This window comes from Palaemon carinicauda, chromosome 1, assembly GCF_036898095.1.
Source record: "Palaemon carinicauda isolate YSFRI2023 chromosome 1, ASM3689809v2, whole genome shotgun sequence".
Classification (NCBI taxonomy): Eukaryota; Metazoa; Arthropoda; class Malacostraca; order Decapoda; family Palaemonidae; genus Palaemon; species Palaemon carinicauda.
Genome location: NC_090725.1, coordinates 283,688,135 through 283,714,631, shown reverse-complemented (window position 1 = coordinate 283,714,631; position 26,497 = coordinate 283,688,135). Strand labels below are relative to the sequence as shown.

Below are 26,497 nucleotides of genomic sequence, written 5' to 3'. Positions count from 1 at the left end.
ATAGAACCCACGAATAATAAGGGCGGATTGTAAGTCGACTGTCAGAGAACCCTACAAAGCCAGGATCTTATTTGCTATCTAGGCTGCAAAAACCTTTCCGACTCGATGATCTGTGTCCTGCTAAGCTTGTTGAGGATCAGTGCTGCCTTGTTTGTGTATATATGCCACTACGGTGATGTTGCTCATCAGAACCACCGAGTGACCAGTCAAAAGAGGGCAAAAGTACTGGAGCATGAGGAGAGCCGCTTGAAGCTCTAACACGTTGATATGGCATCAATGTTCCTGGTTGTTATATTGTTCTGATACTAGGTGTTGTAGGAGCGAGCTCCCCAACCTTCCTTTAATGCATCAGTGAACAACAAAACTCTGGTGGAAACGATAGCAGGGCGAAGCCCTTTAGACTTTACGCCTGGAGACTATCCAGCACCTCCTGACTCAGAGAGGATTTTTGCAGCAACTTACTAAGCGAATGGCTGGACACCTGCAAAGATCGTCAGCTGCAGTTTACCAGGCAAAGTGGAAGGTCTCTTGTGGTTGATGTCGTGGAAGAGGTATCTCTCCCCTCAATGCCACTATTCCAGCAATAGCGGAGTTTCTTGTGCACCTGCGGAAGGATATGTTCCTCTCTGTTTCAGCAGTAAAAGGTTACCGCTCAGCCTTGAGTCTGGCCTCTAAGCTGATAATAGTAGATATTTCCTCTTCGCTGGAGCTATCTCTCTTTATACGAAATTATAGACTTTCGTGTCCCCAGTCGGAAGTTATATCTACTCCATGGAACGTGGTTCGGGTCATATTCCCTGAAGGGTCTTCCCTATGAACCATTACGCCAGGCAACAGACTGCCACCTCACTTTGAAGACGGTGTTCCTGCTCGCCTTGGCTTCGGCCATAAGTGTTAGCAAACTTCATAGTCTCTTGTATGACATCGCCCATTCAAGGGGATGGGGAGAGATAAGCCTCAGCTTTCCCCCTGAGTTTGTTGCAAAGACACAAAATCCGCGGTTAATGGATTGTAGATTCGATTCCTACCGGATAACGAGTCTCCATTCTGTAACCGACGATCCAGATCAACTGTTACTATGTCCAGTAAGGAATTTGAGGTACTATCTATAAAGAACATCAGCAGCTCACCCCTGTGTGCTAGCCCTCTTCGTCATCACGGGGAAGGTCAAGAGGGAGATCACAAAGAACACTATCTCTTCCTGGATTTGCAAGGTCATTGACCGAGCACTGAATCCAAATCCTCCTCCAGCACATCAACCTAGACCTCATGACGTCAGGGGCATTGCAACGTCCCTGGCATTCAATGAAACTACTCTGTGGCGCAGGTTCTACGGCCGGGTGTGTGGAAGCGTTAGACGACCTTCACCGCCCACTACGTGTAAGGGGTAACCCACAGGAGGTTACCAAGACATTCCCAAAATCCCCCTTGATAGGACATGGTGACAACAGTATTGACACAATACTAAGTTACACAAGGGAATAATGGTTTACCTGCAGTTGGTTGAGGTCAGCTTTGCAGAGGATACAGGTTGCTGATTTCCCCAAGAGGGGGGGAGGATGAAGAAAAGAAGGAGAAAGTCTCTCTTAATCATTCATTCAGACTAAATCCGGGTAACCAATGCCCTCAACTCCCTACTACTTGTCCATCAAGGAGCCTGAATTGTTAAACCAGTTGTTATGCAGCCACCAAAGGACTAATAGTCCTTTGGTGGCTGCATAACAACTGGTTTAACACCTTAGCTTCCTTGATGGACAAGTAGCAGGGGATTGAGGGCATTGGTTACCTGGATTTAGTCTGAATGAATCATTAAGAATGACTTTCTCCTTCTTTTCTTCATCCTCCCCCCTCTTGGGGAAATCAGCACCCTGTATCCTCTGCAAAGCTGACCTCAACCAACTGCGGGTAAACCATTGTTCCCTTGTGTAACCTAGTACAGTATTATGTTAATACTGTTACGTACCCATGCCATATCAAGGGGGTTATTGGGAATGACTTGGTAACCTCGGAAGATTCCTATGACTTGGAAAAACTCTTACCTTGACAGTCACACTGCTAGTATCACACACACAGCTTGATTAGGCCATGGACCATGCATAGTAAGGTTTTAGCGAGGTGTAGGGTTTCCCCCTATTTATGTGCAAAACCCCTAAAGAAGAATCCCAGAGTTAAAGCCAAAAAACCAGTTGTTCCGTAACTGAAATACAAACCATGCTATTTAATATTACTTTTGGCGTAGCTGAAATGACGAGCCATTAGTATTTTAACGAGGGTTTACTACCCCACCGCTAGTTAGCGGGGGGTAGGGAGGGTAGCTTGCTACCCCCCCCCCCCACACACACACCTGTGCTTGAGCTCACTTTGCTCTCGGCTCCGGTGGTAGTCGGATGTGGGCTAATCTTTTGCTTGCTTTTCCTTTGACAGTGTGTGTGAAGTTGGCCTCTGTGATGAGTATGTGTCCTGGATTACTTGACCACTCTTGTGGCACGTATATGTCGGCGGTTGAAACGGACTCCCACACCTTGTGTCCTTACTGTAGGGGCCAGCGGTGTGATAAGAATAATGTGTGTGGTGAGTGTAGGGAGTGGTCTACCTCCCAGTGGGAGAGGTTTTCTCGGCACCGGAAGAAGTCCAGACGGGATATTTCTCCTTCGAAGGTTTCTTTGAAAGGAGAAAATCCCAAGGGCTCTTCTTCCGTGGCTCAAACCTCCTCCAAAGCTCCCACTCGATCGGTTTCTTCCGAGAAACTGTCGAGTGGTAGCGAAGGCCATAGTTCTGTTGACCAATCTCGGGGTTTGGGAGAGGGAGTTGCCTCCCATAGCGAGGCAGCTCCTCCTCCTCCCCCGGGTAAGGATTTTAATGTAAATGTGTCTAATAATGCTTTGTTGCAGCTTTGGGCTTCCTTGGGGCTTGAGGGTTCGCCCTCCAAGGAAGCCTTGTTTGACATGATCAGGTTGGGGGCAGCTGTCAAACAATCGCTGACTTTAGCAGAGGTTGTTCCTCTGTCTATCGTCGGCGTTGTTGTGTCAGAGGCTTCCGATGAGTTGTATCAAACCTCTGCTCCTGATGTTGCTGATGTAGCTGAAGGCTTGGTTTCCCCCTCCGAACATCCTTCGAGGGAGGAACTAAGTCCAACGGTCTCTCCTGCCGGTGATTCTCCCCCTCGGCGGAGTTCACTCTCAGAGACTCCTCTTCGGAGGACTGCTGATGGTCAGCCGCTGACCCCACGGCCCCCAGAGGGCGTATTAGGCGTGAAGCTCGCCTTCCTCTTCGCCGTAGAGGCCTTCCTTCACCTCACAAGGGTGTTAGGAGGCGCCTCTTCGGTTCATCATTTCCGCAGTCCGCCGCAGAGGAACCTCGCCGTCGTTCTCCGACTGTACCAACTACATCCCTGGACCTCTCCGCAGGTCATTCGCGATCTCCTTCGATGGAAGGTCGTCCTTACAAAGGACACACCGACCTTCCACCCGCCAGACCTGCTGACCTGCCGTCGCCGTTCCTGGCTGCTGACGCGCTGTGGGCGCCAACTCATCCCGTTGTTAAATGGGCAACGGTCCCTTCGGGGCACAAAGGGCTTTCACACAAAATTGTGCCTAATTCCCTTACGCGCCAGGTCTCCCCTGCGCGCCAGGTCTCCCCTGGGCGCCAACGATCACCTGAACCCAATCGCTCGCATGCAGAAGTTCCTGTTATAGCGCGCTAGCGCTCACCTGCGCGCCAGCGCTCTCCTGTTTGCCAGCGCTCTCCTGTTTGCCAGCGCTACTGCACGCCCTCATCCTGATGCGCACCATGCGCGCCCTTGTTCTCCTGCGCGCCAGCGCTCGCCTGCGCGCCAACTATCTTCTGATCTGGGCGCAAGGGGGAAGGTAACCTCTTCCCCTGCTCGCCAGCGCTCTCCAACGCGCCATCAATCGCCGACGCACCATCGGACCCCGCCTGCTTGCCATCCTTCACCTGCGCGCCTTCGCACAGTCTCCGACGCGCGCCCACCTCCACAACCAGATGTGTGCTCTCATGCGCGCCCGCGCGCAAGGGATATATCTCCTGCAGGCGCGCGCCCAACGTTATCGTCCATACGGGCTCTTCGGCCAGGTCCTGTGCGCCCGCGCGCACGAACAATCGCCTTTGCGCACGCGAGCGCTCATCCAGCCTTCTGCGTGCTATCTGCCGTCTCCAGCCCGCGCCCCTGCGCGCCATCGCTCGCCCGCTCGCCCGCGCGCCCTCGCCCGCGCGCCCTCGCCCTCCGAACCTGGGCAAATCTCATCACGCCAGCGCCAGCGCAATCCCCAGTGCGATCCCACACGCGAGGCTGCAGGACCACACGCGGCCAGGTCATCATCGTCGCGTCCCCCCCCCCCCTGTAAGCGCAGAACAGTGCGCTCGCCAGAGGGAGGGAGGATTCCGGATAGGTCCAGGGACTTTTCCTCTTCTTCTTTTAAGGCAAACCCTCCTTTGGTAACTCCTCCTAGGGATTGAACGATCCCCTTCCCTCTAGAAGGAGTTTCTGACAGCGCAGCTGTCAGTCAGCAGCCCTGGTTCGGGTCCCTGGTCAGAGCGGTCATGCAGGCTTTTAAGCCTGTTCTCTCATTGGCAGCTTCTACTCCCCTGAAGAGGAAGAGAGGAGTATCTGACGTGGTAACTTCTCCAAGGGCGAAACTGACTCCTCGGAAGCCTTTGAGAAAGGCCTCCTCACCCCCCCCCCCCCCCAGACTTACTCTCTCTCTCTCCCCTTCCGACGAAGATTTCCCATCCTCAGGGGAGTCACGCGAGGTGAGGCGTTCCCCCATCGCACCAATGAGGGAAACCCCACCTCGCACAGGGAAGTCTTCTCGGGTAGGGGTGAAGCAGAGCCTCCCACCATCACAGTTGGAGTCCTGCATCCCTCCCAGGAGGGAGTCGAAGGACTCTAAGACTTTACCTAAGTCATCCTCAAGGATTAGACCGGAGCCAGCCAAGCCCTCAGAGAGCGTTCACGAGTCTCCCCAAGAAGAGCCTTTGGGGACAGGAGACTTCGCTGCTAGCCCTTCAGGAGGAGAGCTAGAGGAAGCAGAGCATGCGTTCTGGCAGGTTCTGACCCTTATGAGGAATCTCAATGGGTTCGCGGATCCAGAGATTCCCCCTCGTGAGGTCAAGGACACGGTCTTGGATCGAGTCTTTGGTACTCAAAAACCCTGGTCTCAAGGGGTTAAGAGTGCCAGAGACAAGGTCGAAGGCCAGCTCTCCGAGCTTGTCTCCTCCAGCCGATCTAGCGCCGTTAACAAACTCCTCCCGCCTCCTCGTGTCCATCAGAGGAGGCACTTTGACATCATGGAGGAGACTTGTTTAGCTCTTCCCCTACACCACTCTTTGAAAGAGCTTACCAGGGGAGTCCGTCTAGAGAGACTCTCCAACCGGCAAGTCTCGTTCTTGGCAACGGAGATCCTTAGCCAGGAGAAGGTGGTGAAGTGTGCCATGCAGGCAACTTCATGGCTGGACATCTGGCTAGGGTCTCTGGGCATCCTGTTACGATCTGAGGACTTGTCCAAAGAGAGTACCAGGAAGGCCATGGAGACCTTTTTACTTTCAGGCACTCGTACAATCGAGTTTCTAGACCACCAAGTCTCGAGCTTGTGGGCTAATACCATCTAGAAACGTCGAGATGCGGTGTCTGAGAGATTCCACCAAAAGGTCCCTAGTACTGAGATCAGCAGGCTCAGACATTCTTCCATCTTGGGGAAGAATTTGTTCGAGCCTAAGGACGTGGAGCAGGCGGCTGAGAGGAGGAAGTCCAACCAGGATTCTCTCCTACATAGAGCTTTAACATCAAAGCCCTATAAACCTCCAGCAACTCAGCAATCACGTCTTACCAAGACCACGAAACTGGCAGCTACAGCGAAGACAACGGTGTGTAAGCCCTTTCCTGTCAAGGACAAGAAAGGCAAAAAGTCCTCCAGGGGAGGAAAGAATCCTAGGGGGAGTGGCCGAGGCCGCAAACGCTAGGATTGGCAGTCCCCCTGCATGTCCACCAGTGGGGGGATGCCTACAAAGTTAGGCAAACAGGTGGCAGCAACTCGGGGCCGGCCGATTCCTGGACGATTTCCGTAATCAGTCAAGGATATCGCATCCCGTTCACAACATATCTACCTCCCCTGACAGCGAATCCAGTGTCGTTGAGCTCCCTTGCCATGGGATCGGTAAGGGGGCAAGCCCTTCGGGCAGAAGTCGAGACTATGTTGAAGAAGGGCGCTCTCCAAGAGGTCGTCGACGGGTCCCCAGGCTTCTTCAGTCGACTCTTTCTTGTAAAGAAGGCGTCTGGAAGGTGGAGACCAGTCATCGACCTCTCAGCTCTGAACAGGTTTGTCAAGCAGACCCCATTCAGCATGGAGACGGCAGACACGGTCAGACTTGCAGTGAGACCACAAAACTTCATGTGTACACTGGACCTGAAGGACGCGTACTTCCAGATCCCAGTCCATCCGTCTTCAAGGAAGTACTTAAGATTCAGCCTAGACAACAAGATCTACTAGTTCAAGGTGCTGTGTTTCGGTCTCTCCACAGCACCACAGGTTTTCACCAGTGTTTTCACCCTAATATCATCGTGGGCACACAGGATCGGCATCCGTCTCCTCCGTTATCTGGACGACTGGCTGATCTTAGCAGACTCGGAGTCAGCCCTTCTTCGACACTGAGACAAACTTCTGGGACTTTGCCAAGATTTGGGGATCATGGTAAATCTCGAGAAGTCTTCTCTGCTTCCTACTCAAAGACTGGTATATTTAGGCATGATCATAGACACCAATCTCCACAAAGCCTTCCCATCAGATGACAGGATAGCAAGGCTGAGGAGGGTCGCGAGTCCTTTCCTCAGACGAGAAGAGCTTCCAGCCCAATCGTGGTTACGTCTCCTTGGTCACCTCTCATCCTTGGCCCGTCTAGTTCCCAACGGTCGCCTCAGAATGAGATCTCTCCAATGGCGACTAAAGTCCCGGTGGAATCAGGGTCACGATTCCCCGGACGTCATGATCCATATGGGTCCTGCGGAACAGACAGACCTTCAGTAGTGGGTGACAGACGAGAACCTACGAAGGGGAGTGGATCTTCTCGTCCTCCCCCCGGATTTGATGCTGTTTTCGGATGCCTCAAAGAAAGGGTGGGGGGCCCACGTTCTGCATCACAGGACCTCAGGCCAGTGGTCAGAATCGGAAAAGTGCCTCCATATAAATCTGCTAGAAATGAAGGCCATATTCCTGGCCCTTCAACAGTTCCAACAATACCTGGCGGGTCACTCTGTGGTGGTGATGAGCGACAACACCACAGTAGTGGCTTACATCAACAAGCAAGGAGGTACCTTTTCAAAGCAGCTATCCCATCTCGCAGTAGAGATACTGAGATGGACCGAAGTCAACTCGATTCCACTATGGACTCGCTTCATTCCAGGCATGAGGAATGTGCCCGTCGACAGTCTGAGCAGAGCGTCTCAGATAGTGAGTAACGAGTGGTCTTTGGATCATCTAGTAGCCAACAAAGTCCTGACTTTGTGGGGTTCCCCGACTGTGGATCTGTTCCCTACAGCGCTGAACTTCAAGCTCCCGCTGTACTGCTCCCCAGTCCCGGATCCCAAGGCACTCTTGCAAGATGCCTTTTAACAATGGTGGGACAACATCGACGTGTACGCCTTTCCCCCGTTCTGTCTGATGAGGAGGGTACTCAACAAGACCAGAATATCGGTCAATCTCTCGATGACTGACCCTTATAGCTCCGCTATGGCATCACGTGGAATGGTTTCCAGACCACGACACGAGCTACTCAAACAACCACACGCCAACATCTTAAACAAAGGCGTAGCTTCGCTACGACTTCACGCCCTGGAGACTATCCAGCATCTCCTCGCTGAGAGAGGATTTTTCGCAACAAGTTGCGAACAGGATGTCTGGACACCTGCGAAGGTCATCCGCAGGGATCTACCAGGCAAGGTGGGGAGTTTTCTGTGGTTGGTGTCGTGGAAGGGGTATCTCTCCACTCGATGCCACTATCCCAGTAATAGCAGAGTTCTTCGTGTATTTGCGGGAAGAAATGCGCCTTTCAGTCTCAGCAGTGAAAAGCTATCGCTCAGCCTTAAGTCTAGCCTTCAGGCTCAAAGGAGTGGACATTTCTTCTTCGCTGGAACTTTCCCTACTCATACGAAGTTATGAACTTACCTGCCCTCAGTCGGAAGTGAGACCTCCTCCATGGAACGTGGGTCGAGTTCTCAGGTCTCTTAAGAGACCTCCCTACGAACCATTACACCAGGCTTCAGATCGCCACCTAACTTGGAAGACGGTTTTCCTACTAGCTTTAGGCTTGGCCAAGCGAGTCAGTGAACTTCATGGTCTCTCGTATGACATCGCCCATTCAAGGGGATGGGGCGAGGTAATGTTCAGATTCGTCCCTGAGTTTGTTGCTAAGACTCAGAATCCGGGAGTGCCGGACCCTCGGTTCGACTTTTTCCAGATTTCGAGTCTTCGTTCTGTAACAGATGACCCAGACCATCTCCTACTGTGCCCAGTAAGGAGTCTGAGGCTATATCTCAAAAGAACGGCTGCAGTTCGTCCCCAAGTGCAGGCATTGTTTGTGAGCCCTGGGAGAACAAAGGGGAGGGTTACCAAGAATACTATCTCGGCATGGATTCGTAGGGTGATCCATCTGTCCCTGAATCCTGACCCTCCTCCGTCACGTCGCCCTAGAGCACATGATGTCAGGGGCGTAGCTACGTCCCTGGCCTTCAAGAAGAACGTTTCAGTGACGCAGGTTCTACAAGCGGGGGTGTGGAAGCGTCAGACGATCTTCATAGCCCACTACCTGCAAGACATGACCCACAGGAGGCTCGATACGTTCTCTATCGGCCCTGTGGTGGCTGCACAACAGCTGGTTTAAAACCTCAGGCTCCTTAATGGACAAGTAGCAGAATTTAGGGCATTGTTACCCCGTCTTAGTCTGCATGAATGAAAAGGTTTGTCTGGCCCTTATTCTTTTCTTCATCCTCCCTTCTCTTGGGGAAAGTAGCATCCTGGGTTCTGTGCACAGCTGACTTGAACCACTGCAGGTAAACCATGTTTCCTCGTGTTTCCTAGTATTAAGCTAATACTGTCACGTCCCCATACCCTGACGAGGTGGTATTGGGAGAGTGCTAGCCTAAGTTTCCATCTAAAGGACTACAGGTCAACTTCCTAGGACGAGTCACACTTCATACCTTCATACACAGCTTACGTAGGCCGCACCCCTTGCGCAGCAAGGTTCTAGCAAGGTGCAGGGACTCCTTATTGTTGAGTGCTGACACACTCAGATACTGAGTCTCCGGGCAAAGCCAAAAGCCAGTACTGGCTGGGACTTGCCACCCTTCCTAAGGGGTGAGTCACCCATATTAAATAGCGTGGTTTGTATTTCAGTTACGGAACAAATGACAAATTCGTAGGTAATTTGTATTTTTCCTAACTATACAAACTTTAGCTATTTAATCAAACTTGCCCGCCAGCCCTATCCCCCTTGAAGTCCTACCTCTAAGCAAAGTGAGCTCAAGCACAGGCGTGTGTGAGGTGGGGGGGGGGGGGGGGGGTTAGCAAGCTACCCTCCCTACCCCCCGCTAACTAGCGGTGGGGTAGTAAACCCTCGTTAAGATTCTAATGGCTCGTCATTTCAGCTACGCCGAAAGTAATTACCCATATTAAATAGCTAAGGTTTGTATAGTTAGGAAAAATACAAATTACCTACGAATTTGTCATATTACTTCCAAATTTGTAATTTTTAAAAGCCTTCCACTTGTTTGGATTCGTCAAGTCCTCATTGTTGGGCAAAAAGGCAATTGTACCAGACCAGTGGTCAATTATGAAGAGGCCTGTAGAGTGGCCTTTGCAGTGTACTCCGTATTCATAGCCTCTGTCAAAGTAAAAGCTGCTAAATAGTCCTTAGTGACACTTGGAGCCAAAGAGGAAACTGCCAGGTCAAGAGGTAATGGTGAGCTTCATCGACTTTCTCATCAAGTCAGTCAGTCCTAAGATGGGGTTCTCTCTCATTCATTTTCATTTCTAATCTATGGTGAACACCCAAAACCTGGATAAATCTTTTTTTTCCTTTTTTTTTATGCCAGTAACCCCTCTGGCACTCCTTTTGGTCAATTTAGATTTGGTGGATTACATGTTCATTTGAAATTAAGTGAAGGGTTCTGTCAGAAACCTTCAAATTAGTTTGAATATTTTTTGTTATTTTTATGCCTATTATTCCAGAAAAAAACATAAATATGAAATACTATTTTTTTATGAAATTGCATTTTTTTAGTATATAAATTGTTTCTTTTTCAGTGTTGACGATGGTTATTGAAAAAGTCTGCTGCATTGGGGCTGGGTATGTTGGAGGGCCGACATGTAGCATTATAGCTTGGAAATGCCCAGATATTCAAGTTACTGTTGTAGACAAATCAGAACTGAGAATTAAACAATGGAATTCTGAGAAACTTCCTATTTATGAAGTAAGTATTGATACTCCCTTACTGAAGACTGCATTTATATAATTGGTAATTGTTCCGTAACCGAAATACAAACCACGCTATCTACATTGGGTTTACCTTTTAGCGTAGCTGAAATGACGAGCCAATAGTTTTTAACGAGGGTTAATTACCCCGCGCTAGTTAGCGGGGGTAGGGGAAGGGATAGCTTGCTACCCCCCCCTCCCCACACACACACACACCGGTGATTTGCTTCACTTCACTTTTGGCTCCGGCGATGAACAGACGTGTCTGTCCATCGTTCTCGTTGACAGCCTTTAATCTTTTTCTGCTTTTTCTTTCAGTTTGTGTGTGTGTGTTAGAAGTTGACCAGCTTTATTATTACTATGCATACGTGCCCTGGAATTGCCGGCCGCCCTTGTGGTACTTTTATGTCGGCCGTGGACACTGATCCTCACACCCTTTGCCCGCAGTGTCGAGGCCGACGGCGTGATCAGGAAAATAAGTGTAGTGAGTGCAGGGAGTGGTCTGCCTCCCAGTGGGAGAGGTTTGGCCGCCGGCGTAAGAAGAAGTCCAAGAGAGACCGTTCTCCTTCCGGGGTTGCCTTGAAGGAGGAAGGTTCTCGGGACTCTTCTTTCGCCGCCCAAACCTCCTCCGAAGCTCCCCCTCGTTCGGCTCCTAAGGAGAGTCGGCCGAGTGGGAGCGCAGGCCCTAGTTCTGTTTCCCGACCTTGGGTTGGGGGAGAGGGCGTCGCCTCCCATAGCGGGGCGGTTCCTCCTCCTCCCCCGGGGGAGGTTATTGATGAATCTTTGTCTAACGATGATCTTTTTCAGATTTGGGCTTCCCTGGGGCTTAAGGGCCTGCCCTCCAGGCTTGCCCTGATTGACCTTGTCCAGTTGGGGGCCGCCGTTAAGCAGTCGCCGGTGATAGCAGATGTAGATCCTCTGTCTATCGTCGACGTCGTGGTGGCAGAGGCTTCCGACGGGGCGGGTCAATCCTCTGCAGGTGCAGTTGTGGATGTTGGTGCTGACGGCTCTCCTCCCCCTTCCGTACATCCTTCGAAGGGGGAAGAGAGTCCTACGGGCTCTTCTGCTGTCCAGCTTCCCTCTAAGGGGAGTGCTTTGACTGAGACTCCCCTTCGGAGGACTGATGGTCCTGACGATCTTCCTCGTGGCCGCCTTCGCCGTAAGGCTCACCGTCCGCTGCGTCGCAAGGGCCTCCCATCTCCTTATAAGGGTGCTAAGAGGCGCCTTTTTGGATCTTCTCCTTCTTCCTCCGAAAGGGACTTTCCTCGCCGTAAACAGCCTACAGCTCCAGCTTCCTTAGACCTCTCTGGGGATCGGTCTCCTACGCCTTCCAGACCTTCAACTTCTGGGGCAGATGTTCAGCAACCTGACCTCGTCACCCGACGGGCAACGGTCCCTTCGGGGCAAAGGGATTCTTCCCTTACGCGTGCAGTGTTAGCGCACAGGCGCTCTCCTGCTCGTCAGCGCTCTCCTGTTCGTCAGCGATCTCCTGTTCGCCAGCGCTCTCCTGATGATCGCCCCTCTTCTCGCCAGCGCTCTCCTGAGCTGAGGACATCCTTCAACCTGTTGTTCCTGAGGAGCGCGCCAGCGTTCCCCTGCTCGCCCTTCTGCAGTGTTAGCGCACAGGCGCTCTCCTGCTCGTCAGCTCTCTTCTGACCGTCAGCGCTCTCCTGCTCGTCAGCGCTCTTCTGAGGACCATCGCCACTCTGCTCGCCAGCGCTCCCCTGTAGTCTCCGAATATCCTGCAGTTCCTGTTGTGCGCCCTGTGCGCCATCAGTCTCCTGAGCGCCCTCGCAACTCTCACAGCTTGTTCCTGCACAGCATCGCTCGCGTTCTCCAGCGAGTTTCTAAAACACACGTTCGCCCACACGCTTCCTGTTCCTGTTCGTGAACGTTCGCCTTTGCGCCTCGCGCCGACTGTTCCCTCACAGGATTCCACGTGTCGCCCTCTTGCTCGCCAGCGATCACAGACGATTCAACAATCGCCTGCTCGTCAGCGTTCTCCTACGCGTCAGCAATCACCTGAACATCGCCTGCGCGCAAGCGTTCTCCAACGCGCCGTCGCCCAGAAGATTTGGAAGGACATGGGTCGCCCTCGCGCGGTCGTTCGCCTGCGCGATCTACGCGCTATCGCTCGCCAACGCGACACCATGCGCCAACGCGCCATCCCTCGCCTGCGCGCCAGCGTTCACCAGCGCACCACCGATCGCCTGCTCGCAATCGCTCTCTCACGCGCTACAGGTCTCCTGACCAACGTCGCCAGCGATCTTCGGAGCGTTCTCGCTTGCCCACGCGGCAACACGTTCCCTCGCCGACGCGCCAACGCATTCATTCACCGGCTCGCCCACGCGCTCGTTCGCCTGTACGCCCTCGCGCCCACTCGCCTGCGAGTCCGCGCGAATTTCGCAGCCAGTGACAGCAGCAGGAACGTGTGTCACCAGACCGCGCTCGGGATCGCCTCCACCAAAGCGCAGGACCCTTGTGCAGGACAGGGAAGACACTTCAAAGAGGTCAGTGCGTCTTTCTTCCCCTTTTCCTTTTCAGGCATGTCCAGTGGTGTCCACTCCGAAGGATCGCCCGATCCCCTTCCCTCCAGCGGGGATTTCGGACTCTGTGTCCGTGGAGCGACAGACTTGGTTTGGTCCTCTGATGCGGGCGTTAGTGAGGGTTATGAAGCCAGCACTCGCCGATCAGGGGAACAAGCCAACGACTGCCTCACCTCCACTGAAGAGAAGGAGAGGAGTGGACTTCATGGTAACTTCCCCCAGGGAGAAGTTGGTTCCTAAGAGGACTGTCAGGAAGGCCCCATCCCCTTCGCAGGCGTTTTCTCCTTCTCCCGTGGACGAGGCTTTTCCGTCCTCGGGTGAGTCCAGTGAGGTGATAATCTCCCCCTCGGCACCAAGGGGGGAGCCTTCTCTTCATGGAGGAGAATCGTCTCGCGCGGAAGGGGCTCTCCGAACCTCTTTGTTGGGATCCTGTATCCCTCCCAGGAGGGAACCCAAGGACTCCAAGACCATCCCGAAATCGTCTTCAAGGATTCGCCAGGAACCCGCTGCTCCCCAGGAGAACGTCCACGCTTCGCCCCAGGAAGAGATTCCGGGGACGGGAGACTTAGCTGCCAGCCCGCAAGGAGGAGACCAGCAGGAATCTGAACATGCCTTCTGGCAGGTCCTGAGCCTGATGAGGCAACTCAATGCGTTCATGGATCCCGTGATCGCCCCCCGAGAAGGCAAGGACACGGTCCTGGACCAAGTATTTGATGTTCAGAAGGCCCCTAAGACCAGTGCGGCTCTGCCCTGGTCTCGGGGATTGAAGAGTGCCAGAGCCAGGGCCAATGCCCAGCTCGCGATTCTTGCCTCCTCCAGTCATTCTTCTGCCGGGAACAAACTCATCCCTCCTCCTCGTCTCCAGCAGAGGAGGTATTTTGAGATCTTGGGTGAGTCTAGTCTCGCTCTTCCTCTCCATCACTCCGTAGAAGAGCTGGCTAAGGGAGTTCCCCTCGAGAAGCTCTCCGCTCGGCAGGTGTCGTTCTCGGCGTCGGAGATCCTGAGCCATGAGAAGGTCGCGAAGTGTGCCATGCAGGCCACTTCGTGGCTGGATATATGGCTGGGAACTCTAGGCATCCTATTGCGCTCCGAGGACTTGTCTAAGGAGACCAATAGGAAGGCCCTGGAGACCTTCTTACTCTCGGGCACCCGCTCCATCGAGTTCCTGGCGCACCAGGTCACCACCCTGTGGGCCAACTCGGTGTTGAAGCAGCGCGATGCGGTGACCGAGAGGTTCCACCCGAAGGTCTCCGCCGTGGATATCTGTAGGCTCAGACATGCTTCCCTCCTTGGGGAGAATCTGTTGGAGCCACAGGATATGGAGCAAACGGCTGAGAGGTGAAGGAAATCTAGCACGGACTCCCTCCTCCATAGGGCCCTTACAGCTCGGCCATATAAGCCTCCAGCTCCGCAGCAACAGCAGCAGCAGCCTCGTAAAGCACCGAAGCACGCACCGGCAGCTAAGAAAGTGGTGTCTAAGCCCCAGCCCTTTCCAGCCAAGGTCAAGAGGGGCGGTAAGTCCTCCAGGGGAGGCAAGACTCCTAGAGGGAGCAGCCGCAGCCGCAAACCCTAGGAGTGGCAGTCCCCCCGCATGTCCACCTGTGGGTGGATGCCTTCAACGTTGCGTGCACAGGTGGCAGCAACACGGGGCCGATGCTTGGACGGTTTCAGTGATCGGCCAAGGCTATCGTGTCCCGTTCATAACATCTCAACCTCCCCTGACAGCGAATCCAGTGTCGTTGAGCTCCTATGCCTTCGGGCGGAAGTCAAGACCATGCTCAAGAAGGGTGCTCTCCAGGAGGTCGTCGACGGCTCCCCAGGCTTCTTCAGTCGACTCTTTCTTGTAAAGAAGTCGTCTGGAGGGTGGAGACCTGTCATCGACCTCTCGGCTCTGAACGGGTTTGTCAAGCAAACTCGGTTCAGCATGGAGACAGCGGACACGGTCAGACTTGCGGTGAGACCTCTAGACTTCATGTGCACACTGGATCTAAAGGACGCGTACTTCCAGATCCCAATCCATCCGTCTTCCAGGAAGTACTTGAGATTCTGCCTAGACAACAAGATCTTCCAGTTCAAGGTGTTATGTTTCGGTCTCTCCACAGCTCCTCAGGTGTTCACCAGAGTGTTCACCCTGATTTCATCTTGGGCGCACAGGAACGGCATTCGTCTCCTTCGTTATCTGGACGACTGGCTGATCCTAGCAGACTCGGAGTCGACTCTTCTTCGGCACCGAGACAGGCTTCTAGGTCTTTGCCAGGATCTGGGGATCGTGGTAAACCTCGAGAAGTCCTCTCTGCAGCCCTCCCAACAACTGGTTTATCTAGGCATGCTGATAGACACCAATCTCCACAAAGCCTTTCCATCAGACGACAGGATAGCAAGGCTGAGGAGGGTGACGGAACCCTTCCTCAGGCGAGAAGAGCTTCCCGCCCAATCGTGGTTGCGTCTCTTAGGTCACCTGTCCTCCCTGGCTCGTCTGGTTCCCAACGGCCACCTCAGGATGAGATCCCTACAGTGGCGGCTCAAGTCCCGGTGGAATCAAGGATCCGATTCCCCGGACGTTCAGGTCCCAATAGGGTCTTTGGAACGGACAGACCTGCGGTGGTGGCTGGTCGACGAGAACCTGCGAAAGGGAGTGAGTCTTCTCGTCCTCCCCCGGAATTGACACTGTTTTCGGACGCGTCAAAAGAAGGGTGGGGGGGCGCACGTTGAGAACCAGAGGATCTCAGGCCTTTGGTCAGAATCAGAAAAGTGCCTGCACATCAACCTGCTAGAGTTGAGGGCCGTCTTTCTGGCTCTTCAACAGTTCCAACGGACCCTGGCGGGTCATTCCGTGGTGGTGATGAGCGACAACACCACGGTAGTGGCTTATGTCAACAAGCAGGGTGGCACTTTTTCGCAGCAGCTATCCCATCTTGCAGTAGAGATTCTGAGGTGGACCGAAGTCCACTCGATAACACTATCAGCTCGCTTCATTCCTGGCAAGAAGAATGTGCTTGCCAACAGTCTGAGCAGGGCCTCGCAGATAGTGAGTACCGAGTGGTCTTTGGATCCTCAGATAGCCAACAAAGTCCTGACTTTGTGGGGTTCCCCGACTGTGGACCTGTTCACGACAGCGTTGAATTTCAAGCTGCCTCTATACTGCTCCCCAGTCCCAGACCCCAAGGCTCTCTGGCAAGATGCTTTCCAGCAACGGTGGGACAACATCGACGTGTACGCCTTCCCACCGTTCTGTCTGATGAGAAGGGTGCTCAACAGAACCAGACTATCGGTCAACTGTTCGATGACTCTGGTAGCTCCGCTATGGCATCACGCGGAATGGTTCCTGGACCTTCTGCAGCTCCTGACGGAGCTCCCGAGGGAACTTCCTCCACGACACGAGCTTCTCAGACAACCCCACTCCAACGTCCCTCACAAGGCCGTGGCCTCGCTTCGGCTTCACGCGTGGAGACTGTCCAGCGTCTCCTCACGGAGAGAGGCTTTTCGCAACAGGTTGCGGAGAGAATGTCACAGCACCTGCGAAAGTCCTCTGAGGGAGTCTACCAGGCGAAGTGGAGATTCTTTTGTGGTTGGTGTCGTGGGAGGGGTATCTCTCCACTCGATGCCACTATTCCAGCAATAGCAGACTTCCTCGTATATCTGCGGGAGGAAATGCGCCTTTCTGTCTCGGCAGTGAAAGGCTATCGCTCAGCCTTAAGCTTGGCTTTCAGGCTGAAGGTCGTGGACATTTCTTCCTCGCTAGAACTCTCTCTACTCATACGTAGCTATGAGCTTACCTGCCCCCAGTCTGAAGTGAGACCTCCTCCTTGGAACGTGGTTCGGGTCCTCAGGGCTCTTAAGAGACCTCCCTTCGAACCATTACGCCAGGCCTCCGATCGCCACCTGTCTTGGAAGACGGCTTTCCTGCTCGCTTTGGCTTCGGCCAAGCGAGTTAGCGAACTTCATGGTCTCTCGTACGACATCGCCCATTCAAGGGGATGGGGGGAGGTAACGTTCAGGTTCGTCCCTGAGTTTGTGGCCAAGACTCAGAATCCTGGAGTGCCGGATCCTCGGTTCGACTCTTTCAGGATCGCGAGTCTCCGCTCTGTAACAAGCGACCCAGACCAGCTGTTACTATGTCCAGTGAGGTGTCTGAGGTACTACTTGAAGAGAACGGCTGCAGTCCGTCCTCAAGTGCGAGCATTGTTTGTGAGCACAGGCAGGACGAAGAGGAGGGTCACCAGGAACACCATCTCAGCTTGGATTCGAAGGGTTATCCACCACGCCTTGAATCCAGACCCTCCTCCGTCACGTCGCCCTAGGGCACACGATGTCAGGGGTGTTGCTACGTCCCTGGCCTTCAAGAGAAACTTCTTTGTGACGCAGGTGCTTCAAGCTGGGGTCTGGAAGCGTCGGACGACTTTCACAGCCCACTACCTGCAGGACGTGACCCACAGGAGCCTCGATACGTTTTCTATCGGCCCTGTGGTGTCTGCACAACGGCTGGTCTAACCTCAGGCTCCTTTATGGACAAGTAGCAGTAGGTTGAGGGCGTTGTTACCCGGTTTTAGTCTGCGTGAATGAAAGAGTATGTCTGACCCTTACTTCTTCCTTCATTCTCCCCTCTCTTGGGGAAGCAGCATCCTGGTCCTCGCATAGCTGACCTCGACCTCTGCAGGTAACCCATGCTTCCTTGTGCTCCTAGTATTAAGCTTAATACTGTTGCGTCCCCCATACCCTGACGAGGTGGTATTGGGAACGTCCTATCCTAGATTCCTATCTTAAGGTCTCAAGGTCAACTTCATAGGACGAGTTACACTTTCCTCCACACACAACTTATGTAGGCCACTCGTTCCTAGCGAAGCAAGGAACTCGTGAGGTGCAGGGGCTCCTTCTTTCAAGTGCTACTCACTGAGGGATGGAGTCCCCGGGCAAAGCCGAAGTCAGTAAGGCTGGGAACTTTCCACCCTTCCTAAGGGGTAAGTCACCCAATGTAAATAGCGTGGTTTGTATTTCGGTTACGGAACAAATGACAAATTCGGAGATAATTTGTATTTTTCCCAACCATACAAACCTTAGCTATTTACACATATTTGCCTGCCAGCCCTGGCCCCCAAGTCAAGTCCTACCTCTAAGTGAAGTGAAGCAAATCACCGGTGTGTGGGAGGGGAGGGGTAGCAAGCTATCCCTTCCCCTACCCCCGCTAACTAGCGAGGGGGTAATTAACCCTCGTTAAAAACTATTGGCTCGTCATTTCAGCTACGCTAAAAGGTAAACCCAATGTAAATAGCTAAGGTTTGTATGGTTAGGAAAAATACAAATTATCTCCGAATTTGTCATTTCAACCTGTTCTACACGTATACAAGCCTTTTGTCCTCTACAGCAGAGAATATCTTCAGTGGAGCTGAAGCAGCCATTGAAATGGTTAACAAGTTTATTAAGGATAGGTAATGAGTGTGGTAGAGTAGCCCCACCCACACTTTTGTCATAGACTTCACTTTTGTATTTGGCCTCAACGAGTATGTGTATTATTGAATCCTATCCTATCCAAGGCTGTTTATTCTTTTCCTCATACTTTTCAGTCTGAATGATTGATATTTGGCTTTGTGTTACACATGATATAAAGCAAGAGTTTTTTGTGGTTGTGAAGGGTGGGGGCTGCATCTGCACATTTTGTAAGAGGTACGAATGCTCACAATTATTCCCATGTGCTGAGAGGGTAGACTTTGGCCTCCTGTTCCAGGGTAGGTGTATTCTTTAAGGAGAAATTCACATCCTGGTGAAAGAATGGATATTCCATCCACTTGTTCTTCTGTTAAAGGATTTGGGTATTTTCTCAAGGCGAAGGAAGGCTAAGTCTTCTCCCATGTTACTCTTGCCAATGCCCAAGTTAATACTGAAGACACTGTATTGCTCGCCTCATTGAATTTGTTGATTTTTAAAGCTTCTGGGTATACGACCAGGCTTGGTCTTGGAAGTATGCTTTGTGAACAGGGAAGAACTCTGATCTACAGCTAGTTTGTTCACGATTGGTTGAGTACTGCGAGGTGATCGCCTTACTCCAGGATGTGCTGGAATCTCTTCCTATACAGACTTCTGCTTCCCAATTAATCTAAGGAAGACCTTGAAGGTAGGCCCTTTATGTTATTATTGAGGGAGCATGTAGCTATGAATATTTCGATCCTATTGTCCCCAGTGTCAGCAATTCCAGTGGTAACACCAGTGAACCAGCAGTGATCCCAATGTTAGTGACTCCAACAGTGATTCCTGCAAATCGTCTGAAGCTAAAGATTTTTGCTTAGGTGAAAGTGTTAGTGCCAAACCAAATGAAGGGTGTGAGAAGGGTCAAGTGCAAGTGAAAACCCCTACACCTGCCACCTGTGTACCTTTAATCCAATGGCCCATGGCTACCATTGTTCTTGTGCTAGTGATCTTACCCTTCTTTCTTTCTTTTTTTTTTTTTTTTTTTTTTTTTTTTTTTTTTTTTTTTTTTGTTGTTGTTACCAGTGCCAGTAATAGTGCCTGCTGGTTTCCCTGTGACAGAGACCCCCAGTGTTGTGGTTTCTGTCAAAGCAATCCATGTGGTTTTTCCCGTTGGGAGAGCGTCATTGCCGATGGCTGTTCAGACCAACATCTCTACTTGCAAAACCTAAGGGAAAGTTGGTAAGAGGAAGAAGTTAATTTCCTCCTCCTCCAATACTAACCCTTCTTCCTTCTTTTAAAGGTCACTCATGAGTGGCATAGACAAAGGACAGTGACAGTGCCCTAGAGACTGACCATTTATACATATGATCTTCTTTAACAAGAAGCTTAAGAAGTCCATGAGGGCAGTCATAGGAAGTACCGTAAGGGTTATTGACAAAAAAAAATCTCTTTTGGGGAGGTGGATGGTCCCTGGTATTCATGGTGGCTGGAAATACATGGCACCATTTGGGCTATGCAGTACATACTTCTTTTGGTAGGCTGGTCCACAACTACTTGGGGCCAAGGCCCAGTGTGGCTGGCTTGACTACTCCGGTAACCAGGCTGGCCGGAGATGCACAGTCATGTGGTAAGCTGTACGCTATTTCCGTTGGCCTGGCTGGTCCAGAGCCCAATGGACCGAGGGCCAGGAGGCCAACTGACCAGACTGGCTGTAGATGGATGACCTTGCACTCTTTGTTTGCCAAGTGTTGGAGGATTTTGAGCATTCTTCTTCACATTTTCTACTTGGATTGAGAAGTGTTGCTCCCTTCTTTTTTAGGGATCCTCTGGTTTCCTAAATTGAGAAGAAGGTATCTCTCAAGGATAGTGCTCTGCAATTTTGCAAAGCTGGTTGCTGTGGGTTGGTAGCTGAGATGACATGTCTTACCCTCTACCATAATCAAGTGAGAATAGGTTTCTCAGTACACCTTCTACATTTGGCTTGATCGGAGCCAGAGATATTTCTCTTACCGATGACATCCAGCTGTTCTGTCATCAACTCTGATTTAGTTCCTGGTTCTGTTCTTTGGACAGACTGCTTGTATTTGTAAGGACCCAGTAAATCTCCTTAACAGTGTTCTGGGCCTTCACTGATAAGGGTGCTCAGGATTCTCTTGACCCGAAGGAATTTCATCTTGGCTCAGTACCGATGGAAGCAGAGAACCCATAGTAAGAATGTTCCTTTGTAGAGGTTCTTGCACTCATTTATAAGTACAATGAACTTGGTGTTGCAACCATGGTACCAGCTGAGATAGGACCTCGGTCATTAATCAGCTCTTGGTGAGATTCTCTGGAACTGCCATGGTCAGACCTAGCTACTTAGGCTTGATTGAGTTGGTGATCAGATCTGTGGCCCCACACTTTCAAGGCAGCCAAGGTTCTGAATCTTTTTTGTCAGTACCTCTTCAAGTGTCCCATCAGTATGCACTCTGGTGGGGAGACTTCCCTGGGAGGGATTCAGATCAGAAAACACGTCCTTCTCAGCTTTGTAGTCGTTTGCCATGGAGACTTCAACCCTATTCACCTTCCAAGCGAAGACAACGACGATGTTGTCATCTCCTGACTGGAAAGGTAGAGATGACTTATGTTGTCTGGTGGAAAGGCATTGATCATTTTGACAAACCAGGCAGTGAACTAGTAGGCCAATTGAGTTTTAAAGAAAAGGGATTCTTTGCTGCCAAAGTTTTCAAAACAAGTTAATCCAAAGATGGCAATGGCGTTCGAAAAGTTTCGTTGGGGGGGTCCACATCACTCTTGCCTAGGAGTCATGAGCAGGCAACCGTGAAGAGCTGTTTTGCAGGACTCCCTGATCCACTGTGCAGCCTCTTTCACGATCTCTATGTCTTTGGGCAAATCTTCAGTTGCAGCCATGCCTTCAGGATTGGTGTAGAAGAAGGTTGCCACAAACTTTTCTAGACCTGATCAGGACCATTTGCAACTTCTTCCACTTGCAAGAATCCTGTGCATGCTCAGTCTTTTTGAGGTCCCCGACCTGACCAGCTCAGGAATAGAGGCAAAGTAGAGGTAGAAGGGGTCTTTTATGTTGGAGTTCCCCCTTCTCTGGTGCCGCAAGTAAGGCAATACCTAGCATGCCATGGAGCAACCTGGCAGAAGCACATGGCCAAGCATATACAGTAGTAAGGAGTGTCCTATGGGATGGTTACTTACTACTTTTTCTGGACCACTGGTCCGCCCCTATCTTGCAGACCAATAGCATTTGCAACTATTCTCCATCTACACGAAAACCGTAGTATTGTTGCAGAGGTAAAAGTGTGTTGGAGGAGATTGTACAATTAGACGTTCGAGACGGACTGCTGAGCATCTACAATGGACCCTTCCTGGTATAGCAGTCAACTGGAGAATGGAGACCAGTCATCGACCTCTAGCAACAACAATAAGGATCAGAATGGAAACTCTACGAACTGTCCAAAGTTCCAGTAGAGAAGGATACTTCATGTTTTCATTTAATATAAAGGATACGACTTTCAAGCACCCTTTCACCAGTCCTCGTAGAAGTGCCTCCACTTCTTCTTCAGCGTAGCGGTTTACCAGTTTAAGACCCTGTGTTTCTGACTGCACTGCTTCCCAAATGTTCTCTTAAGTGTTTACACTAGTGGCAGCTTAAGTTCCACTCGTACTGAGTGTGCTTGTGATGTACAGTATCATGATATTTGGTTGATGCTGTCCTCCTTAGGGAAGCAGTTGCAGCAAGATTGTCATCGTGTTCTCGTCTTTAGTTGCAATCTAGGTATTGTGATAAATAATGAAAAGTCATCTCAGATCTAGTAGAGATTAAATATCTAGGGATGCTTATAGAGATTACATTAGGTAGCGCGACCATTCTGTTTAAGAAGTTCTTCCAGCTCGATGTTTGCAAATTTTTTCGGCTACCTTTCTTCATTAGAGAATCTCATTCCTGAGCATCTCTACCAGAGAGCCCCTTAGTGGTGTTGGAGCATCATTGTTCTTATGGCACAGGAGGTATGAGCCAATCTTTCCTGGTAGCTGGACATAGAAAATCTCACCAGGGATAGTACTCCTCAACTTTCCGCTTCCAGACATTCAACAAGGAATACAAATTTACCATAAAGTAAATCCCGTCTGATACATCCCAGGAATATAAATGGTGATCTGCCATCAAATTTGCACTCTTAGGTGCAGACTTAAGAGTTCATCCTTTGTTTAAACCAGATCTCTCTCTCTCACACACTGTCCAAAGGAAACCGAAACCTTTTTGTCTTTATTTGACAGCAAGCAGAGTAATAAGACATGCTACCATCTTCACTCCCATTTTCTTTGAGGTAAACTTTCTAGTTTAGCTTCTCAGTCCTGAAAAATTAACACACTTGCTGGACCTTTTAGCTCTTAGAGAATCGCTAATATTAATCCTTTAAGTATATGTGGCTCTAGTAGATCTAGCCCTGCTGATTATTACCCAAATTCCATTATTCACATATGTAAAGTTTTTAATATCTTTTGGCAAAACATTTGAATAGGTATGTTGAAGATAATCATATTTCTTAGTTTGCAGTTTGGCTTTAGCAAAGACCATGAAGCATGTGACACTCCTCTTACAATATCCAATGCTATAAAGAAATCCCTTGATTGTGATCAGAAAGTTTATATGATTAGTAGTGATTAGTACTGCCTTGTCTGTTTTAACCATGAATCATTTGTTTTAAAACTTACACAGATAGTAGTTAGTGAGTCTTTTCTTAGCTTCATTGTTGGATTTTTAACTAATAGAATAAAGAGAGTAGTTTTTGACGATCACCATACTGACTGTAAGAATGTACTGTCTGGCATTCCTTAGGGTAATTTTCTTTGCCCATTACTTTTCATCATATACAGTATACACATGACATGTGATTTGGCTTATAAAACAAGCTTGTTGTATATGCAGATGGTGATACTCTCTTTATATTGCCTTCATCTGAATGTAGCTCTATGGCTGCTGAAATCCTTTAATAGAGATCTAACTAATATAAGTGCATGGCAGGAATTATGGGAGGTGAAATTGAACCCTAACAAAACTCAAAGTATGATTGTAAGTAGCTCAAGGACATACTGTATCTTTGCATTGACAATGTCTCTTTAATTATATAGAACTCATTTAAAATTCTAGGAGTGATTCATAATTTTTAATTCACTTTAGAGAAACATATTAGGTCTGTTTCATCTTCAATTACACAAAATATTGGCTTATTGGTAAAGTTGTAAGATTTTTAGTGATCAATTTATCGTAAGGAAATATTTTAATCTTTCATCCTACCTTGTTTGGAGTACTTTTCTCTTGTCTGATCTTCAGCAGCTGACTTACATCTTGATTTGTTGGACAAAAACTTGGTCTGTTGAATTTTTTATTCCTGATCTGGATATTAGTCTGTGGCACTATTACTGTATTTGCATATTGCATAAGATCCTTTGAAATTGTGACCATCCTTCACATTTAGATCTTCTCAGACTGTACCATCTTGTATGTAGTACTAGACATTGCCTTCTCCATCGTAAGGCTCAGTATTACATAGTATTCTTGGAGCTTTATTCCAGCTGTGACCAGATTGTGGCATGATCTTCTAATCTGGTGGTGGTTAAATCAGAACTTAAGAATTTCAAACTTTTCACCAATACTTTTCTGTTGAACAGGGTGACAATAATGACCAGTCTATCTTTTCATAGTATATATATATATATATATATATATATATATATATATATATATATATATATATATATATATATATATATATATATATGACAGATGTATATTAATCTTGTTACTGATCTTGGAATATTTTATATTCTTTATTGATTAGCTCTCATATGCAGTTTATTTGTTATTTCCTTTTCTCATTGAGCTGCTCTCCATGTTGAAACCCTTGGGCTTGTAGCATCCCGCTATTCTAACTAGGGTTATAACTTGGTTAATTATAATGATAATGATAGCTGTTCTTAAATGTGTCAAGTGATGGCTGGGGCAATTACATAGGTAACCTGGTTACATCAAGTGTGGTCAGCAGAAGAGATTCATCTTTATGTTAACGTTTTCCAGATAAAAGCATTCCAAGAACGTTGAAGGACGTAGTGGTGAGCAGCAATTCAATTGTGGTAGCTTTCGTCAATAATCATGGTGGCATGGTTTTTTTCTACCTCTTTGCAAGTTGATAAAACAGATGCAAATCTAGTTGCTGAATCACTTGGCATACCTGTCAGCCAGATATATTCTGGGGAGATGAGTGTTCAATAACCCGTTGCCCTGTCACGGTTCACCTATCACTCCATCAGTACATCAGGGATTTACAGATGTGTTATATGGGAATACTTGTCCATGGACAGTGTCGGTATCCTTCCCTTGGAAGACGAGCCTCTGGGATGGGATGATGACTGACTTTTCTCAATTTATCAGGGCCCCAGGCTGTCCCGGAGGGTGAAGAGGTTTTCCCTGGAGTCAGCAACTTTCAGCCAGTTGTCCAGGTAGTGAAGTAAGCCCAGAACAACATAAGGCCAAACACCCTTATGAATACCTATGGGGGCTGTCAACATACCGAAGCAAAGGACCTTGAACTGGTAAACCTTCTGTAGACCACTACCCTCAGGTACTTCTGAGATGCTGGATGCACTGGAATCTGGAAGTACTTTGTGTCCTTGAGGTCCAACGTTACCAGGAAGTCCCCTGGTCTTATCGCCTGAACGACTGTGGACATAGTCTCCATTTTGAACGGCGTCTGTTGAACAAACGCATTCAAAGGAGAGAGATAAATGACTGGACTCCAGCCTCCAGACATCTTTTTCACAAGAAAAAGTTGACTGAAGAAACTGTGAGACACGTCAATGAATCCTTGAAAAACTTCCGTTTCCAGCATCTTCTTGACTTTTTTGTGCAGAGCTAGATGTTCTTCCAATCCGTGGAGATAAGATGACTGGGACTCCTGGAAGGAATCAAAGGAGGGTTAGATCTGATGAATGGAAGGATGTATCCTGAGCATAGGACCCTCACTATCCAGTCTTCCTCCCTGTGAAACAGCTACCTCCTCCAATCCCTTTGTAAAGCATCCCCTACTTGAGGCAGAGTAGGAGAAATGCCCGTCCTAGCACATACGTTTACCATGGTTACGGCAGCGATTGGTGAGGGGCAAAAGAAAGAGGAGGTTTCTTGAGGATCGGTTGTGGCTGACCACTACCTCTCCTCTTAGATGGTACAAGCTGATTCTCTGGTTGTTACTGTCTTGATGTTGAGGGTTGTGGGGGACAAAAAGACACCACCACCTGCATTTGGAGTCTTGTCCACTTTTCCTCCATTCCTCCGTGGTGGATGCTATGACTTCCGGAGGGAATAAAGTCAGTGTTTTTAAGTGTTCTTCAGGTCTAGTTTCTTTTCTGCTGATGTGCTTTTGTACTCTGGAGGGGATGGCTTTCCACTAATTTGCTGCTTAATGCTTCACTTACTAAACAGGCCTGGCGCCTGTGAGTATAGGGTCATTCAGCATTTGTTTTTTGTCCAGGTTGTTCAAGTCCGAGTTGTCGGCTTGGTAACCAACCATGCTGGACCAATGGTCTATCCAGGAGGGTGTTCATGGCTGTGACTTCCATAGCTATAGCTTCTGCTTGAGAGAAAGAAACTTGGAGCACAGAGAGTCTCTCTAAAGAACAGCCCAGAGTGATGACTGCATCCTGCAGGTCTAGCAAGAGAGGAGAGGGAAATGCTCCTACAGCTTTGTAATATTTCTTCTGTTTATTCAGAGGAGTAGGGATCAGTCAAGAAGACTTTTATGTCTTCAGGGAGCCTTTTATCTCCCACAACCTTTTTTTCCCATGGAAGGAGACCCTAGTGACCTAGTTGTTGAAGGTGTGGATATTGCATAAAACTTTGAAGGTAGACTCCGCCTCTCCTGATTATTATTATTATTATTATTATTATTATTATTATTATTATTATTATTCTTATTATTATTATTATTCAATTTTGATTGAAGATAATGGCTACCTCAGTGTTGTTAATTTTATGACACCTTTTCTATTGATCTAAT

General features: G+C 49.6%; 1 protein-coding gene across 2 annotated transcripts in view; it reads left to right on the top strand.

Moving 5' to 3' along the window:
• The window catches only part of sgl (UDP-glucose 6-dehydrogenase sgl), a 79,095-nt gene that overhangs the window by 4,017 nt on the left and 48,581 nt on the right, over window positions 1-26,497 (top strand). For both annotated transcript variants that reach the window (XM_068391637.1, XM_068391640.1), the window contains exon 2: window positions 10,314-10,480. In XM_068391637.1, the coding sequence (XP_068247738.1) occupies window positions 10,322-10,480 (159 nt within the window). In that variant the 5' untranslated portion in view covers window positions 10,314-10,321. The remainder of the gene's footprint in view (window positions 1-10,313; window positions 10,481-26,497) is intronic.